The 17,755-nt window shown below is 50.0% G+C and overlaps 2 protein-coding genes across 3 annotated transcripts; one reads left to right on the top strand and one right to left on the bottom strand.

The window, feature by feature from the left end:
• The first annotated feature begins 1,572 nt into the window (after positions 1–1,572).
• LOC113165728 (BTB/POZ domain-containing protein kctd15-like) lies at positions 1,573–7,043 on the top strand. 2 transcript variants are annotated; one of them, XM_026365426.1, is made up of 5 exons: positions 1,573–2,301; positions 3,589–3,764; positions 4,989–5,139; positions 6,264–6,566; positions 6,646–7,043. In XM_026365426.1, exons 1-5 carry the CDS (start codon positions 2,275–2,277, stop codon positions 6,805–6,807), a joined length of 819 nt encoding a protein of 272 aa, XP_026221211.1. In that variant the 5' UTR covers positions 1,573–2,274; the 3' UTR covers positions 6,808–7,043. The 2 variants fall into 2 exon arrangements, with proteins under 2 accessions (XP_026221211.1, XP_026221213.1); XM_026365428.1 differs by having other exon boundaries at positions 1,595–2,301; positions 4,995–5,139.
• A 495-nt stretch (positions 7,044–7,538) lies between these two features.
• Positions 7,539–17,508, bottom strand: LOC113165727 (transcription initiation factor TFIID subunit 4-like). The gene is made up of 15 exons (XM_026365425.1): positions 16,337–17,508; positions 15,735–15,895; positions 15,493–15,576; positions 15,207–15,395; positions 14,995–15,117; positions 14,826–14,915; positions 13,844–14,038; positions 13,326–13,398; positions 12,805–12,910; positions 11,975–12,144; positions 11,737–11,867; positions 11,527–11,652; positions 11,203–11,259; positions 10,560–10,682; positions 7,539–8,622 (listed from the first exon to the last, which is right to left on the bottom strand). Exons 1-15 carry the CDS (start codon positions 17,493–17,495, stop codon positions 8,461–8,463), a joined length of 2,949 nt encoding a protein of 982 aa, XP_026221210.1. The 5' UTR covers positions 17,496–17,508; the 3' UTR covers positions 7,539–8,460.
• Between the last annotated feature and the right edge of the window lie 247 nt (positions 17,509–17,755).

Raw genomic sequence — 17,755 nt, 5'->3', positions numbered from 1 at the left:
TTTCTACGTCCTGAGTATTTCCAGAGACTGTCGATGTGGTCTCAGACTGGATCAGTTGTAGAACAAAGAGTGGGGGGGATGTGGGGGGGCAGTCTAGTGTCAGCCCCTCCTCCATCTCTCCGTCGCCCTGAGGGTTGAGGAACCTTCACCCCCGCCCCCTCCTGTTGTCAACAGATTCAGTTAGATCCTGGTTCAGAGTAAATTTATGAACTAACGATACGATTTACTGCAGCAGCTTCTTCTGGGATGTGTTGGACCTCTGCCTTCATCATCTTCATCATCTTCATCACCTTCATCATCAGGGTCACTCAGCAGCAGCTTCAGCCTCAAGATGTCAAACAGGAAATTAAAGTGTCAAAATGAAGTCTTGTCATCCTCCTCTGTCTCCTCTCCTCTTCTTCCTCCTCTGTCTCCTCTCCTCTTCTTCCTCCTCTGTGTCCTCTTCATCCTCCTCTGTCTCCTCCTCTTCGTCCTCCTCTGTCTCCTCTCCTCTTCATCCTCCTCTGTCTCCTCTCCTCTTCATCCTCCTCTGTGTCCTTTTCATCCTCCTCTGTCTCCTCTTCATCCTCCTCTGTCTCCTCTCCTCTTCATCCTCCTCTGTCTCCTCTTCTTCCTCCTCTGTCTCCTCTCCTCTTCATCCTCCTCTGTCTCCTCTCCTCTTCATCCTCCTCTGTCTCCTCTCCTCTTCATCCTCCTCTGTCTCCTCTCCTCTTCATCCTCCTCTGTCTCCTCTTCATCCTCCTCTGTGTCCTTTTCATCCTCCTCTGTCTCCTCTTCATCCTCCTCTGTCTCCTCTCCTCTTCATCCTCCTCTGTCTCCTCTTCATCATCATCTGTCTCCTCTTCATCATCCTCTGTCTCCTCTTCATCCTCCTCTGTCTCCTCTCCTCTTCATCCTCCTCTGTCTCCTCTCCTCTTCATCCTCCTCTGTCTCCTCTTCATCCTCCTCTGTCTCCTCTCCTCTTCATCCTCCTCTGTCTCCTCTTCATCCTCCTCTGTCTCCTCTCCTCTTCTTCCTCCTCTGTGTCTTTACAGTGTTTACGGTTTAAGATTGTACAAAATAGACCTGGAAACAGAATTATATAGAAATTCCTCACAGAGATTTCTCACAGTTTTACTTGAGACCATCTATGGTGAGAACATGTTTAGACAAAGGAAATCAGAGGACATCCAGCAGCCTGAAGTTTGACTAATTGATTAGTTTCACCTGGTTTCATAGATAAGTAAAGCTGGGTAGCTAACTCCTAATATATATATATATATATATATATATATATATATATATATATATATATATATATATATATATATATATATATATATATATATATACACATGTATATGTGTGTGTGTAATATAAATAGTACTTTATGTCAGTTCCGTTACTTTACATTTGTACTCCATTACATTTATCTGAAAGCTGTAGTTACTTTATTGAAACTAAATATAAATTCACAGTGTGTATTGGAAATCTGTATTTTTGACCCTAAGGAGAATCCGTAGATTATAAACTAGTGACGAACACGTGAAAAGATCAATAATCAATAATAATGAGTACTTTTACTTTTAGTAATCTATGTTCTTTGAATTTTTACACTAACGAGTGATTGGTTGTGAGCAGACTGGACCCAGCACCGGTCCACACGGCCTCACGTCTCTGCGTAAAACCGCGCGCACTGGAGCACTTCATGGGTCGAGTGGGTTCTGCACGTCCAAAACTCGAATTCCAGCTTCTCCTGATCCCGGAACCGCAGCCGCTCGGAGCTTTTCCGGAATTAGCCGAAAAATGTGGAGAATTAAACGGATGTGTGTGCGCAGCCTCCCGGCGCACATCTCCATCTACCAGTGCGCAGTAATTGAAATGGCGCATTTGGCCGCGGGCTGCTGGGGGCACAAAGCGTGACGAGAGACGTCACTTGGCTCCAGAGGAGGGGGGGGGTTAAATATACGAGCTGTCGGAAGGAAACACGGATCCTGTTTCGGCGGACACAACGGGACCGGTTCGTGTTCGATGGGTCCTAAATTGTTGTGAAAACCCGCGAGACGAGCTGCTCTGCCCCCCCTCCTCCCCCACCCGGTTCACAGAAACGAGTTGAGGCGAAAGAACAGAACAAGCCACCCGAGCTATCGTCACCTAATCCTGGCCCCGGGGGTGTGAGGGGCCCCGGGCGGCACCGTCTGAGCCCTCCTCTTTATTCCTCCACAGAGGCTCCGTGAGGACAGAGACGCAGCCGGGAACCTGACGCTTAAACCCGGGACGGAGCAGACGGTCTTCATGTCTTCAGTGTCGGTGTCCTCTCAGGTAAGGAACCGGGTCAGGTGTGATGTCATGTGTGTCGGTTCCGAAGTGAACAGTCGACATTTCGATAACGTTCGCGGTGATTTGGAGCCGCTTCGTCACGCACCGTAACGTTGCAGACGAAATCTCATTTACGATATGTTGATTTTAGGGGTTCGTGGGTGTATGCAGTCATAAATTGACACAAGGACAACACTTTGTATTTATTGTAACTGCACAACCAACTGTTATATGCGGCCCAGTTTAAATGTTCTGAAGCTGGACGTGTTACTGTCAGCTCACCTGTTCTTTTTTCCACAGTATAGTAGCAAACATGGCGTCTTGGGCGGCAGCGACGTGTGTCATCCTGTGATAAAAGTAAAAAAAATCTAATTGAGCTGCGGTTTATGGAAACTTCTTACCCCGAATTCACCAAACTACAGTTCGCTATTGTGGAAATCCAGAGAACCAGACCGGAACCGTACTAAATGTGCTTATTAGCAAGAAACGTTTAAACGTGAAAATATTTGAATGGGATCTGGTGTGTGGCGATGTTTGTATTGAGGAGAAAAAAGTTTGACTTGTTTTTAGATGATGTAGGATCAGACTTTGTGTCTGCAGCTTGTCAGCAACACAAACTGCGGGCTGTTGTTTCCTGTGCCCCCCGCCTCACCCCCTCCAGCTCAGCGGCAGACAGCGAGGAGTGTTGTCAGTTTGTCCCGGGGCAGCGAGCCCGCCGCGGGGCAGAGCCCGAGCTGCAGCCGCCTCCTGTTCACCTTTCATGCTTCAAAGCTTCTTTACAATCCGCACACTTTCTGTGGGGGTGTCAGAGCCCCCACTACCCCCAGGTCATCTCCATCCTCTGCATCACCGTGTGGCTGCTGCTCCCCCCACCATGAATATTACATCCATGAGATCTGAGAGCAGCTGCTTGAATGGAACTCCACTGGTACCTGAAGTACTAGACTCAAATACTTGTACACAGTGCAAAAGTAATGTGGTACGGGGAAAAGTCCTTCCTCATCAAAAACATCTGCCTCATGTAGTATCAGCAGTAAAAGTACAGAAGTAATATGAGTTAAAGTACTGTCTGTATCAGCAGTTCAAATACACAAAGAATCAGTAGGAAAGTATTCAAGTACCATTGGTTTAATGTAATTACTTCGTAGTTAAATACTGCACTCGGTCAGTTTGAGGTACTTGTATTTTTCTTCATTTTTTCAAAATCTAAATAAAAAACTATTTAAATAAATGTGAAGAAAAGATCTGTGATTGGCTCAGGTGTGTCTGACCTGTTGTTACCTGTTCCAGGAGGGGCGGAGCATGTCCAGGATGTCCCTGAGCCGTTCACCTGTGTCCCCCATGACCGCCCAGGGCATCCCGTCGCCTGCCCAGCTCACTAAGGCCAACGCCCCAGTCCACATCGACGTGGGGGGGCACATGTACACCAGCAGCCTGGCGACACTCACCAAATTCCCAGAGTCCAGGTGAGCGGGGGGGGTCAGATACAGGAAGGACACCAGTGACCAGCTGGTTCTTCAGAGTTACTTCGATTGAGTTATTTGTACTTTAAATAAAGTAACACCGTGTCTGCATGTGGCACAAATACATAGTCAATACTCAGTACTTTACTGGAACTTTATTCAGCTCGACATGCCCCCCGTCCCCCGCGCTCTGAAGGTTTCTCCTCAGTTTTAGTTACACACACCTGACCCTGTACCCTGACCCTTTACCTCACCCTGACCCACCTCCTCAGTCATTACACAAAGTTTATCAACAGCATTTTCAGAATCAGAACCAGAATGAGCTTCATTATCAGGAATGTTTCCACATACAAGGAACTAGTTTTGAGACAGAAGCTTTCACAGCAACAGAATTAGAAATAATAAAAAATAAAAGTAGAGACAAATGTATTTTCACTGGATTTCTGGGAAACGGACTCTGAACATTTCCTTAAACTGAACTCAGACTGATTGATTGATCGATTCCTTCCATCTTCGTTCTTTTTGTTGTTAGTGAGAACAGAAAGAGAACTGAGGAGGAGGAAGATGAAGGGCAGGTTTAATTGGAGGTGATCCTGGTGGTCCTGCTGCCGCTCCTCCGAGAAAGCAGAGAGGTGGAGATGGAGTTACTTCGCCCAGACTCAGCTCTGCAGATGTTTTTCATACAGATGTTCTGTTGTATGTTAAATGACCGTGAAGTGAAGCTGCTTGTTACTCTTCAGTCAGGTTTCAGATCCATCCTCCCGTTTCAGGCGTCACCCGACACAAAAAATCAGCTACAGCCTGAAGTCTGTCGACGACACTTTAACTATTTAATGTGAGACGCTCGGCTCTCGCTTAACTCACTGGTTCCAACCCAATACGGGGTCTGGGTTTACTCAAGTAAAAGTACTCACCTAAAAAAAGTACTCTACAAGTAGAAGTTCAATCCAAATCCTGTACACAAGTTGTAGTAAGTACATTCTATAACATGTACTTTCAGTCCAGTACTGCAGTAACAGGAAGGTTTGTTTCTGCAGAATCCAACATGTTCAGTTCAATTCATAGAGAGATTCAACAACTGATTCAGATCAGTGACTGAGAAAAATCAACTCTTACTAACAGAAATGAAAAAACGAATGTTGGAGCGAATAGAGAGTAAATATTTATGACGAGTGGGTTCCTCGAGCCCAGCACAGTCCTTTTACCATCGTCTGTCTTGTTCTACTGGTGCAGGATCAGTCGTCTGTTTAACGGCACCGAGCCCATCGTGCTGGACAGTCTGAAGCAGCACTACTTCATCGACAGAGACGGAGACATCTTCCGCTACATCCTCAGCTACCTGCGCACCTGCAAACTACTTCTACCCGAAGACTTCAAGGTACTGAACTGCACAGAATAAAAGAGCCACTTATTGTCTCTGATTCTAGAAAATGCTGCTTCCTTGTGCTGTTTCACATATTTAGGAGAAAAGATAAACATGGTCTGGGAGCGTTTACTGACGTTTTCGGCATCAACATCCTGTGAACAGGAAACTAGACGTGGTGGCAGGTACAGACGTTCACAGTTTGTCCAAATGACCCAAAAAAGATCTGAGGTCAGAACCTGATGTAGCAGAACATCAGAGGATCTTTCCAAGTCTTTTAACAGACATCAGCATCGCACACTATAATCAGGAAGTGAGCGACGGGTAGCCACTGGTGACCACGGGTGACCCAGGAAGAGTCAACTGGTGGGGGAATCTTGTTTCCACCAACAAATGGACGAGGATTCAGTCAGTGTCAGTAAAGAACTCAAATATCAGTCAAACGGTTCTTTCCAGGAAACGATTGTACTCGAACAATTAAAGTGCGAAGAAACATCTCAGAGCGGAGATTCAGTTCGTTGCAAGATAAATATTAGTCCAATGCTGCAGCTGCAGAGCAGCAGCTGTGTCTCTTGTGACGAGCTGTAGCTGTAAGCGAACGCAGCTCAGATATGCAGAGATGGAGAAACACGACCTGCAGGTCAGTAGATTATTTGTGCGAGAGTCTGAACAAACAGTCTCTGCAAATTCTCCCACTTTAATCAGCGCGGAGCCGCCGGCTGCTCAGACGAGTGTGTGTTTTATTAAATGAGAGTGTGAGAGAGAGAGAGAGTGTGTGTGTGTGTGTGTCGCATCTCTCTCATCTGCTGCCTGCAGTTATTCTGCTGCTCTGCTCAGAAGCACTAAGACGCCCCGCGGACACGGCCCCTCTTTAGAAAGCACATCTACCCCTCGCCTGGGGAGGGGGAGGGGGTGGGGAGGCTTTGATACAGTGTGGGGGCCTCGGAGCCAAGACCAGCTCCTCGTCGGGAGAAAAACACAGAGGCCTCCTCCTGTCAGTGTTTCTGCAGCAGCACAGGAAAACTGCACGCTGCAAGGTCAGAGGTCAGGACGCTTCCAGACACAGTAAAAGTAAAATTAGATTCTACCCAGATCCGCTTACTGTTTGTGGAGCTTTCTGATCCGTGTCCCCTTTGCAGGACTTCCCCCAGCTGTACGAGGAGGCCCGGTTCTACCAGCTGACTCCGATGGTTCGGGAGCTGGAGCGCTGGCAGGCGGAGCGGGACGCCCAGCGAGTGGCGCCCTGCGAGTGTCTGGTGGTCCGGGTCACACCTGACTTGGGCGAGAGGATCGCTCTGAGCGGGGAGAAGGTCCTGATAGAGGAGGTCTTCCCCGAGACCGGAGACGTGATGTGTAACTCGGTAAACGCCGGCTGGAACCAGGACCCGACCCACGTCATCCGCTTCCCCCTCAACGGATACTGCAGACTGAACTCGGTGCAGGTCGGTACGAAGCTGCTGTCAGTGCCTGTAAATCCGGTTTCCTGTGGCACTGACCCCCTTCCCACCCTCTGTCTCTCAGGTCCTGGAGCGTCTGCTTCAGAAGGGCTTCAGCATCAAGGCGTCCTGCGGCGGGGGGGTCGACTCATCCCAGTTCAGCGAGTACGTCCTGTGTCGAGAGCTGCTGCGCAGCCAGTCCGTCAGCAGCACCCCGATCCGGATCAAACAGGAGCCTCTGGACTAAAAGCCATGTCTGAAGGTGTCATCGACCTGGAGACGTCGGAGGACTGTTAGAGACCTCAGGGCACGGTTCGGATCCCGTGGTTTTCAATCGGAGCCCGACGATGAAGATGATGAAGATGATGAAGATGACGAAGATGGCGTCACCAAACCAAACTGAACTCCTGTAAATATTTGAAGCGTTTTTTAAAAGCGGACATTTGTGTTTCCACTGATGATAAAATACACATGAAGTCCAAACTGCTTGTCATCACTTGATTTCTTTATTTCTTAGCAAAGGTACAAACACTGTAAAATTGCATCAGATTATTACAGAGTGTAGAAATATAAATAGTCCAAAACTCGTCCTCCCACAGCTGCTGCGAGGACCCAGACCGACCGGACACAGGGAAACTGACATTAAAGCGTTTTCCAAACTGCATTTTCACTGGAAACGAACTTGAGTCGAGCGAAGAGTGAAACACGATGAGGATGAAGATGAAGATGAGGATAAGGAATGTTTCTGTGAAGCGGTTCGAAGCCTGAGTGAGTTCCTGTCTGTAGGAGAACCAGCTCCCGGAGGAGAGAGACAAACCAGAAACAGTCCAACAGCTTTATTCTCTGCATGTGCACGAAATATGAAGCTACAGCTGTTTAGCTTAGCCTAGCTTAGCTTAGCTTAGCTTAGCATAAAGACAGCACGGAGCAAACTGAAAGGGAACAAGTGCAAAAACTAGCCGATTTAAAACGGTTTAAAAACTGTAATTTGTCGTTTTGCATCATGAAAATGTCCAAGAAAACATGATCGTAACGTGTAGCAGACGTTACAGATAATTAATAATCAGAAAAACACGTTTTCAGCCTCTGGATGCTAAGCTAACAGCTAATAGCGAGAGCAGACCAGTCGACAGAGTAAAATGTTGGACTGTTCCTTTAACCATTCAACACACACACGCACACACGTTAAAATGGTCGACACCTGTCTTCACACATCCCTTTAAAAACATGATGCTGAATAAAACTCTCCGACTTTAGAACCAGTAGGTGTCAGAAAATCTAAATGGAGGCTGGGATGAGACTGAAAGGCACCTGTGCAGGTGCAGCTGCAGGTCCAGCTCGTCTCAGTCTGGAAACAGTTTCACACCTGCACATTACTCTGGAAAGAGTCCAGCTGCATTGTGGGTCATTCGTCATAAACCTGGACTCTTTATTAAACGCCCGGTCGTCAAATCACATCATTTACATTTGTTCCAGTAAAATAATCTGCGTCAGTGGATCTGAGCGAGAAGCCGACGAGTTTTACTGAGACTAAAACTTTAAAACGAACCCGTCAGAACAGTTCTTGTTCTGAGCAGCTGGATCTGAGACGTCTTATACTAAACGTCAGGTTTTTGATGTTTTCACATGATAAATCAAAAACGAAAATAATCTGCTCCACGCCACAGGTGTGTCCACACGCAGAGAGGAGACGCGGATCCCCGTCATCAGGCAGCGTTTGAACACGCAGCAGAACATCAGCATCCTTACCACCACATCAGAGCAGAAAAGTAACGTGCAGCTAAAACCGAGTCGTCGGTCTCAAACCGACGTGTAGAAGTAGAAGAGAACGAGTCCAGAGGACAAACTGAAGATGGGACTGCGAACCACCTGTGAGCAATCCAGTCTGTACGGGCCCTGGTCACTTCAGCAGAGCCTTGTAGAGCATGAGAGAGCGAGCCGAGCCGCGGTCCTGCTCCAGACAGAAGATGAAGTCCCTGAGGTTCACTCGTGTGATTCTCTGACGGAGCTGCTGGCGGGAGGAGGCCGCCGTGGACGAGCCCGCACCCGAGCCTGACGCCACCTGTGGGGGGACACAGAGGAAGGTTAGACTGGGTGTGTGTGGTGGTGGTGGTGGTGGTGGTGGTGAGGGGGGTCAGCTTCCAGGGACTGAAGAGTGAGACACAAACACTGCAGGATTCACCAGGTGGTGCAGCAGCAGCACATTATTTTACTAACGTAGAGTAACGGGGGTTCACATTTTCTAAACTAAAGTCCAGAAATCTAGGACGGAACCAGGGACCGAGCTCAGCACAACACACCTTCACAACTCTTCAGGCTGTCAAACGTGTTTTTCTTGCTGTGGTTCAGTTCTTGTTTCACAGTCTCTCTCTCTTTCACCAGTGTAATCAGATTACAGCTGTACTTTTACTGACTGTAACAGTAGCGACGAGTGTGAACCACCGCTCCGACCCGACTGGAACACGTTTCTGTTCTTCTACAGCTGTGTTGGTTCATTTCCCACAGGAAGCAGCACTAGGTGACACCTCCAGTCCAGGCCTGCAGGGACACGGACACACCTTCGTGTGGAAGCGTGAGGGCAGGTGCCGCCCGGCCCTGCAGCTGGCGCCGCTCTGCTCGGTCGCTGCTCCAACGCGTCTCATTACACAGACATGTTCAGGTTAGACGGACTCGAGCGAAGCAGCTGAAACTGAGAAACAGAGCGGCTGCCTGTGAGCTCTGATCACAAAGACCTCGTCGTCTGGGTGTCTGTGTGAGTCTGAACGGACCCGAGACTAGAACTGTTTCATTTCATTGATCAAACTTAATAATAAATTTAAATAATAAAACTTACTAAACTTATTATAAATAATAATAAAACTTAATCAATAAAGTTCTGTGTCCCATCCACTGTTCACGATACCGTGTCTGCTCCTGTTGTTCCTGTCCTGAGTTTTACGGTTTCTGTCTGAGGTGGGACAGAATCTAGGCTACAGGCGTCTGAAGCACAGGAAGAGCTGCAGCGGTCTGAACCCGACCTGCTGTTCCTGCATTAATCTTTAATTTCACCACAGTAACACTCTTTCCCTCTCCTCACCTGTTGAGCAGGTAAGTGTGCTGCAGAGCCCCAAGGCAGAGCTGACAGCAGAGGATAGGAATGAAGCTCCAGATCCACACAGGGACAATCAGAGCATTATGAAGCCACAGGCCGGAAGGCGCGAGAACCTCACACACAAACATTAACTGAGCTCAAAACGTTCCTAAGTTCAGTTCCTCACTGAGGTGGCCGGTAGAACCCGCTGTTCCTAATATTGTGGCCCCTCTGTGTGCAAGATGCTCAACCACGTTACTGGTTTCGTTATTCTGTGCTCTGCTGTCGTGAGGTTGTTGTTCAGACATTCACGGAGCTCTGGCTCCAGTCGGCAGCGTGTTCACAACAAGCTGCGGTCCCCGGGGGGGTGGGGGTGGACGGGACTATCTGAGCCTGATTGGGCCTGCAGTCAGGAGCTGGGGGGCAGATTAGACATGAACAGAAAATCATCTGTGCTGGAAGTTTCCAGTTGAGAAGGGTGGTGCAAAATGTTACCTCCTGACAAACTGGACTGAATAAAACCTGGTCCTACACGTGGGGGTGGGGGGGGGTTAACCCTTCAACTATCACAGAATGTAAATGTCAGATTTCTCTGCAGGGCTCCTCCCCCCCTCCCTTCAGCTCTCTGCTCCCTTTGTCTTTGACTCTTGGTGGGGGGGGCTCAGGCAGGATGTGTGTGGAGGGGACCCCTCCCCCTCCAACAGCCCCCAGCCCCAAGCTCATTTCAGCAGAACTGAAATCTGCCTGAGGTGGGGGGGGGGGTCCACACCCATAACAGGCCTGCAGGCAAACGCTGACCCCCTTCACTCAGGGCGGGGCTGAGACTGTTGTGCAGGTCGTCTCAGTTCATTAGCATATTTACAGTGAGAGGCGCCGGTCTGACCCGACCCTGTGGTACCAGCCTGATGTGATGTTTCCTGGAGTCTTACCTCGGCGCCGGCCCCGGCTCCTCCCGGTGAGTCCAGCTTGCGTTTCTTGCGGGGCCCGATGGCAGCGAGGGCTGTGAGGTTCGCGTCCCGTTGTCTCATCTGAGCCAACTCCTGCTGTTGCATCTGCAGAAAAACACAGCACTGCATCAGAAATACACTCGGGGATGAACCCGGAGCCAGGTCGTGTCATGTGGGTCACTGCTGGGTCCAGGGGGGGTCACAGATTCACTGTGGGAGGTGGGGGGGCTGCACAAGGAAAGACTGACATAACAACTGCACCAGCAGAAGAAGGGCGGTGTTTGGACTTTGGACTAACTACAAGCGCTTCTCCTCCTCATCCCTCTGGAGCTGGTCCTTCATGTGAAGAGCTAAACCTCTGAGGTCACCTGTCATCCAAAACCAGAATCCTTCAAAGGCCTCAGACAAATTCTACTTTGTTTCTAAAGCCCAACAGCCTGACTGACCTCTTCTGAATTATGGGAACTGACCCCTGACATCTGCTGGCTTTGGGTCCCGCCTGAGCCTTCAACACCGTACCAGGACCTGTGCTGCTTTTGACACCTGGCAACACGGTGAACTTCTCTCCAAAGATCGCTCACAAAAATCTTGTACGGGTCGAATTTAAACACACAGTGAAACTCACCTCCTTGGCCTTCTGCTTCAGACGAGCCTGTTCGGGATCTTCCTGTCTGGCACGACTCTGGAAATCAAACACAGATCAGATCTCATGTGAACGGACGCCTGCGCACAGCTCAGACTGAGGCCGAGTCATTACGACGTGACGGATCAGAACCTATCACTTCTTTACGGCACATCCTTTGTATCTCACAAGTCGTTTTTCCTTTTGGGTTTAGAAAGTAGACTAAGCTGTGGTTAGAGAACCTAGTCTCCTTTAGCCGGTTTCTACAACCATCTTTTACTGATGAAACCTGATCCGACAAGTGAGGTGTGGACAGAGTTTTTGCACCTTGGCGGCCTTCAGCAGGATCTCTCTCTCCTGCTCGTCCTTCCTCTGCTTCTCCATTCGCTCCAACTGCTCGAAGAAACGAAGCTGAGAGCGAACATCTGACGACTGCTCGTAATGTTCTTCATCCTGCAGTGACGACATCCACAACAACACGTCAGCCTGCAGCGTTCCCTCGTGTCTGGATCAGTGTGTGTGTGAGTGTGTTCTTGCCTTTCCCCCGTCTGTACGATGCTGAGCCACGGCCGAGACCTTCTCCAGCAGCGAGCGCAGTCTGGACTGGGTCGCGTGGGAAATGAGGTTCACCACGTCCAGCGGCACCTCGGTCACTCCGAGCTTTTTAGCTGAAGGCGAGAAATGGCAGAGAGAGGCAGAGTAACCGGTTTCTGTCTAAACGTGTTTGTGTGAAAAGATTTCACTAAGAAGACCGGCTCGCTACAGGTGACCGTACCTGTGTTCAGGATGCGGCAGTGCAGCAGGCCGGTGGGCAGGAAGGACTCGTCTTTACAGGACCGGATCTTTGTGCCGACAATCTCTGAGCTGGTTGCTAGGATACGGGCGTTTTCCTCGTTAAGGTTGACACCGGCCATCGACGCCACGTCGTTAATGTCGTCGTCATCTCTGAGGACGAGAGGAGATGTTAGGACGTAGATGAACAGGGGAAGGATTCACACCCACTGAGACTTAGTGTTGGACTGGGGTTCCTAATAAACTGCACACTGAGCACATGCTGCCCCCTCGTGGTTCACTGCAGAAACCACAAGGAGCCACGTAAGAAACAGTCATAACCTGCTGACATTAAATTAAACTCGGATTTTACTGTAAAGTCATGAATTTACTTCAAATCGTATTTCTAAATACAATTCATGCTCAACATTGAGAACTATGTTGCATTTGTTGCCTGTGTTTTGATTGACTTCAGTTTATTTTGTTTTTGGATTATTCTCAGAAGATTAGAATGATTATTTAAATTTTAGTTTTAGTCATGAGGTCCTAAAATTAGGATTTTATTTTTACTTTAGTGCTGTTCCCCACAGTTGAAGAACTGTGACTTAATATCGTAGAGATTTTAATTTTATTTAATTTCAGTGCACTAGAGCGAAGGGGGGCAGCCTGGAGAACCTCTCCGTCTCAACACCAGAGAGAAAACTGATGGCTCAGGCTTGGACAGAGTCCCGTTACTCAGAGACGAGCATCTGCACAATGTCCTACAATTAAAACATTTAAGTTTCGCCTAGCCACACTCTCAGTGCTCCTGTTTTCTGAAAGGTAACATGTCACCTGAATGTCCCGCCCCCCGGGTCACTGAGCTTCTTCTGATTGGCCGGAGCTACCAGGTGAAGGGTACTTTTGCCGATGATGGTTGTTGGAGCTCGTACGAGTGTTCCTGAAGAAAACACAAGAAAGAAAGAAAAAGGTTGTCACAGTAGGAAATCTCTGATGTCTCGAACATCAGCTGACGCTGTGCAGGTTGATGCAGAACGACACCTATGGCACAAACATCACACCTGATGGTTTCAGGTGTTATAAATCAGACTGTGCTCACTCCATCTCTCTGACATCACTGACCTGAGCAGCAGCCAGCATGGAAATGTGTTGACAGCTTTAACAGTGAGGTAAAATAAAAACGATTTATTTAGTATTTCAGGTTCCACTTTCTGAAACTCAAACCAAACGTCGTTAGGACCCAGAACTCTGACATGAAACCGTGACGGTTTCAGGTGTCAGGAGGCCTCAGAAACTCCTCGCAGGTTTCAGCGCGACTCCACCCAGTGATGCGGAGGTGCAGCAGCTGGACTCACCTTGAGGTCTGAAGGTCTGGCTGATGACAACAGGTGTACGAGGCTGCACGGTCTGCACCGTCCTGCTCACGGCCTGAAGGACAAAGAGAGAACCAGCTGACACGAATGTGTACAGAGAAGAACCAGAACAGAACCACAGATAATAATCGTCTTCACTGTTTCCACGTGTCACCTGGTGGACAGGTGAAGTTTCCTACAGCAATGATCGGGGTTTACTGTGAATATTTTCTATTTTACTTTATTTTGTTTCTGAACTGAACTCAACTTTGAATTGTATTTTTTTAATTCTCGTGTTCTCATTTGTTCTTTTACTCTGTGACTGACGGTTCTGCCTAGACCTGCTCAGAGAACCCTGGTTCCTCAGGTTAGTCCTGGAGACAACCTTCAGTTTACATGTTTCCAGGTTTCTAAAGCTCTTAGTATTTAGTATGTAACTGCAAAGACACAGAACCGCTAACGGTCCAAATCCACGTTCTGTTGAACCTGCTGCAGCTCAACAACTGAACTCGTCTTCGTACCACAGCCGTTGTGTTCCCAAGCGGCGCGTTCAGTCTGATGGAGCTGCCGGCCGGACTGACGGGCAGCCGCGGTCTGATGGCCGCGGTGGTGACGGAGCCAGGGGCGGCTGGGGGGGGCGCAGAGGAGCTGGGGGTGGGCGTCACCAGAGACTGTTGGCTGCTGAGGAGCGACTGACGCAGAGCGGGGAGGCTTTTCTGTGGAGAGACGACAGGGGAGAGTGTTAGGGTGGAAGGGCTGGTGTGAGGGGGCAGAAGGCCTTGTCTAGAGGGTCTACAGGAGGTCTACAGGGGTCTTTACAGGGTCTACAGGGGGTTCACAGGGGTCTACAGGAGGTGTAAACGAGTCTACAGAGGTCTTTACAGGTCTGCATGGGTATTTACAGGTCTACATAGGTCTTTACAGGTCTGCAGAGGTCTTTACAGGTCTGCAGAGGTCTTTACAGGTCTGCAGAGGTCTTTACAGGTCTGCAGAGGTCTTTACAGGTCTGCAGAGGTCTTTACAGGTATGCACAGGTCTTTACAGTTCTGCAGAAGTCTTTACAGGTCTGCAGAAGTCTTTACAGGTCTGCAGAGGTCTTTACAGGTCTGCATGGGTCTACACAGTTCTTTACAGGTCTGCATGGGTCTACACAGTTCTTTACAGGTCTGCATGGGTCCACACAGTTCTTTACAGGTCTGCATGGGTCTGCAAAGGTCTTTCCAGGTCTGCAGACGTCTTTACAGGTCTGCAGAGGTCTTTACAGGTATGCACAGGTCTTTACAGGCCTGCCTGGATCTGCACAGGTCTTTAGAGGTCTGTGCTGATAAACCAGAACGTAGGAAAAACTCTAAATGCAGTAATGGTACTTTTACTGTGGGGGAAGTGCAGCAGCAGCAACTCAGCAGGTAGATACCATAAAATGTAGAAATGTGATAGTATCAACAACAGTACTAAGCAGTAGTAGTAGTAGTAATACTAGTAGTAATGAGGGACAGCTGGTACCTTGAGGAAGGGGATGAGGTAGGGCTGTGGGGAAGATTTGAGCTCCGCCTGCAGCCGCGTGGTGAACTCTTCCGGCTCGATCTTTGCATCCTGGATAAAAACACATGGAGCTGATTAGACTCAGGTAATCACGGTTCCAGAGGAAATCCAGTCAGGACCAAAGACTCACAAGTAGGTCCTGGACCAGGGCCTTCACATTCTTGGAGGTTTCAGGGGAGGGCGAGTTGTGGGACGCCAGCTTGATGAGCGTGGAGAGGAAGTTCTTGCATTTCTTTACGTTTTCCTGCATTTCCTGTCGGGATGAACAACAAAGTTAGAACCACCGCCTCGACACCGATCACCGATTTCTCTGTGAACCGTGCTCTGCTGTCAAAACTCCACCTGTGACACCACAGTGACTCTGGCGGGGGGGGGGGGGGGGGGAACGGGGGTGGTGCTGGTCATGGGTGTGGACGGAACCCCCACAGGCTTGGCTGGAGGTGCCCCCCCAGCTGTTATGACCGTCTGGGCGTTCTGAGGGGTCGTCATCTTCACCGACACTGCGGCTCCTCCGGGGGCCACGGTGATGGCCTTCAGAACACAGAAGCACAGAGGCAACAACACTGTTAGAACCGAGTCTGGGACTTTCTTACTGTAGAAACAAGAGGAGAACAAACAGGAACCTCACCTGAACAGTGGTGGTAGAGGGAGACTGAACCATCCTGGTTTGAGCGGGGGAAGCCAGGCGGACAGTCGCAGGCGTACCAGGACCCTGCAGACGATAGAGAGGGAAAACGGGTCACATCATGAAACCCTGAAGCAGATTAATAAGCTGCTGGTTACTGAGGACGATTAAAATAACAGATGGAGACAATCCCAGACTTTTTAAAACCTGAACCCTGAGACCCTGGTCCTTAGGACCAGACCTACCGTGGGGGCGCTGCTGACCCGAATGGTGGCTCCGGCCGTAGGGGTCGCAGGTCTCTGGGTGACCACTGTTTGGCCCTGCTGGGTCTTAGCTTGAGCCTGGGCCAAAACCTGTTGAGGGACCATCACCAACTGACCCGTCTCTGTCCGGACCAGAACCATACCTGGGGGAGCAGGAAACAGCAGAAACGTGTGATTGATTCTGTAGAGCTGGAGACAATCTGATCCTGAAACCTGGATCATGTGACGAACGCTTGAGTTTGTGGAGTAAATATTTTTGTTGCTTTGGTCCGACCACAGAACCATTTAATAAATGATTTAACTGGTCCAGGACTTTATACCGAGTGAAATTTAAACTGTGGACATGAACAAACGTTTAGTTCAGACTGACACAGAAAATCTGATTCTGATTATTGGTTATATCTAGTTTTCATTCAAAAGACCAATGAGACTCATTACTGACTTTAGGTTGTATAATTTAAGCCTGATTTGAGTCCTGGTGGATTCTGGAGAGTCCCTCGGAGAAGCAGGACATCTAGCTGATCACCCACCAACAGGTGACCCCTCAGCTCAGGTGAATGTGTATCATCCATAAGTTTTCTCACCTGGAGGCATGGTGAATCCGGGGGGCAGCTGGATGGTGGTCTGCTGCTGGGGCCGGACAGCCAGCGGAGGCTGAGGGGCGGCCGCCCGGGTCGGGCTTGCCACCAGCCCAGGTCTCTGCTGCTGGATGGAGGTGGCCACCACAGGAGCCACAGGCGGCCTGACCACAGCCACCGCAGGCTGAGCCACACCGTTCACTGCAGGCTTCACCCCGACAGCAGCCAGGGGGACAGCAGCAGTACTGGTCCCAGTCTGGATCTGGCTGATGGAGGACTGGGCTGCAGGAGGAGGGGGAGTACTGGCCAGGATCACGGAGCTTCCAGAAACGGGCAGGCTGGGAACCAGCATCTTGGTGTGCATCAGAGGGTTGCTGTGGTTCATGATCTGAGAGGTGGAGGCTGCTGGTGACGGGGCACCCTGGGTCACCATCGGGCCAATCTTGGGATCCACCCCGTTCTGGGCGACGCTGACTCCCGGGCTGGGGTGTCTCTGCAGGGTCACTGTGGGAGACGCCGCCGAGGACTGAGGTACCGGGAAACCGGGCTGTGAAGCCATGGGGGGGGGGATCGCGGAGCCCCCCGGAGTGACAGTACTTCTAACCGTGCTGGTCCCGGCGGGCGAATTCACCAACTTCACAGCTCCGCCGTTTAAACTTTGCAGTCCGGGAGAGACGGTCCTGAGAGCCTCCGCCGCCGGGACGACGGTGGAGCTGGGAGCCGCGCTCGGACCCAGGACAGGCGCCCGGTGGAAGCTAGTAGCCCCAGACTGAGTGGGCAAAGTTACGGGTCCGGGTCCGGGTTGAGATGCTCCGACTACCTGCAGACCGGCTCCGGCGGGGATCACGGCCCCGGTAGCGGCGGCGGAGGTAGAGGCGGAGAGGGTTTTACCGGAGAGCGGATCATTAGCGCCGGGTTCCTGGGTTAACCCGGCGGCTGGATGTCCTTGTTGCGGCGGCTCCACAGACCCCACTTGATCGCGCACTTTCCCTGAGAACTGCCCCGCGGAGGCCGGAGCTGCCTCCCGTTTCCCGTCGGAATAAGAAGCGGCGGCAGACTTTCGGTCGCCCAGTTGAGACTCCAGAGAACCGACCAGGTCGCTGACCGCCTTCTCGTCCACCTCATTGAAGAGCATGTCCTCCAGTGGGTCGGAGGCTCCCGCCATCTTTGATGCTCGACCGTTGTGCAAATCGTATTTTAGAATGTACGCATGCGCCGAGGATCCGGCTGGTTTTTGAGCATAGAAACAGAACAAACAGATTCTCTATGGGGCAGTTACCTGTACTCTGATCTTTTACTGACAATAGCATAAATACTTAGTTACAGGTAAAGTTTACAATATATTTTACTTATATAAAATATCTAGGTAAGCAAATGTCAATGCGATGTAAGGGGGAGACTGTGAATCAGTTGGTAGGGCAAAAG

Source organism: Anabas testudineus, chromosome 6 (assembly GCF_900324465.2).
Source record: "Anabas testudineus chromosome 6, fAnaTes1.2, whole genome shotgun sequence".
NCBI lineage: Eukaryota > Metazoa > Chordata > Actinopteri > Anabantiformes > Anabantidae > Anabas > Anabas testudineus.
Note: the sequence above shows the minus strand (reverse complement) of the source record. Positions and strands in the feature narration are given on the sequence as shown.

Bases quoted from the DNA above. Each gene is read 5' to 3' on its own strand.
- LOC113165727 (XM_026365425.1), bottom strand. From the start codon at position 17,495: ATGGCGGGAGCCTCCGACCCACTGGAGGACATGCTCTTCAATGAGGTG. The intron at 15,396-15,492 runs GTGAGGTTCCTG...TGTGTTCTGAAG, and splicing joins CCTCTACCACCACTGTTCAG to GCCATCACCGTGGCCCCCGG. The intron at 14,916-14,994 runs GTGAGTCTTTGG...GTTTTTATCCAG, and splicing joins CCCTGGTCCAGGACCTACTT to GATGCAAAGATCGAGCCGGA.
- LOC113165728 (XM_026365426.1), top strand. From the start codon at position 2,275: ATGTCTTCAGTGTCGGTGTCCTCTCAG. The intron at 3,765-4,988 runs GTGAGCGGGGGG...CTTGTTCTACTG, and splicing joins ACCAAATTCCCAGAGTCCAG to GTGCAGGATCAGTCGTCTGT. The intron at 6,567-6,645 runs GTCGGTACGAAG...TCTGTCTCTCAG, and splicing joins GCAGACTGAACTCGGTGCAG to GTCCTGGAGCGTCTGCTTCA.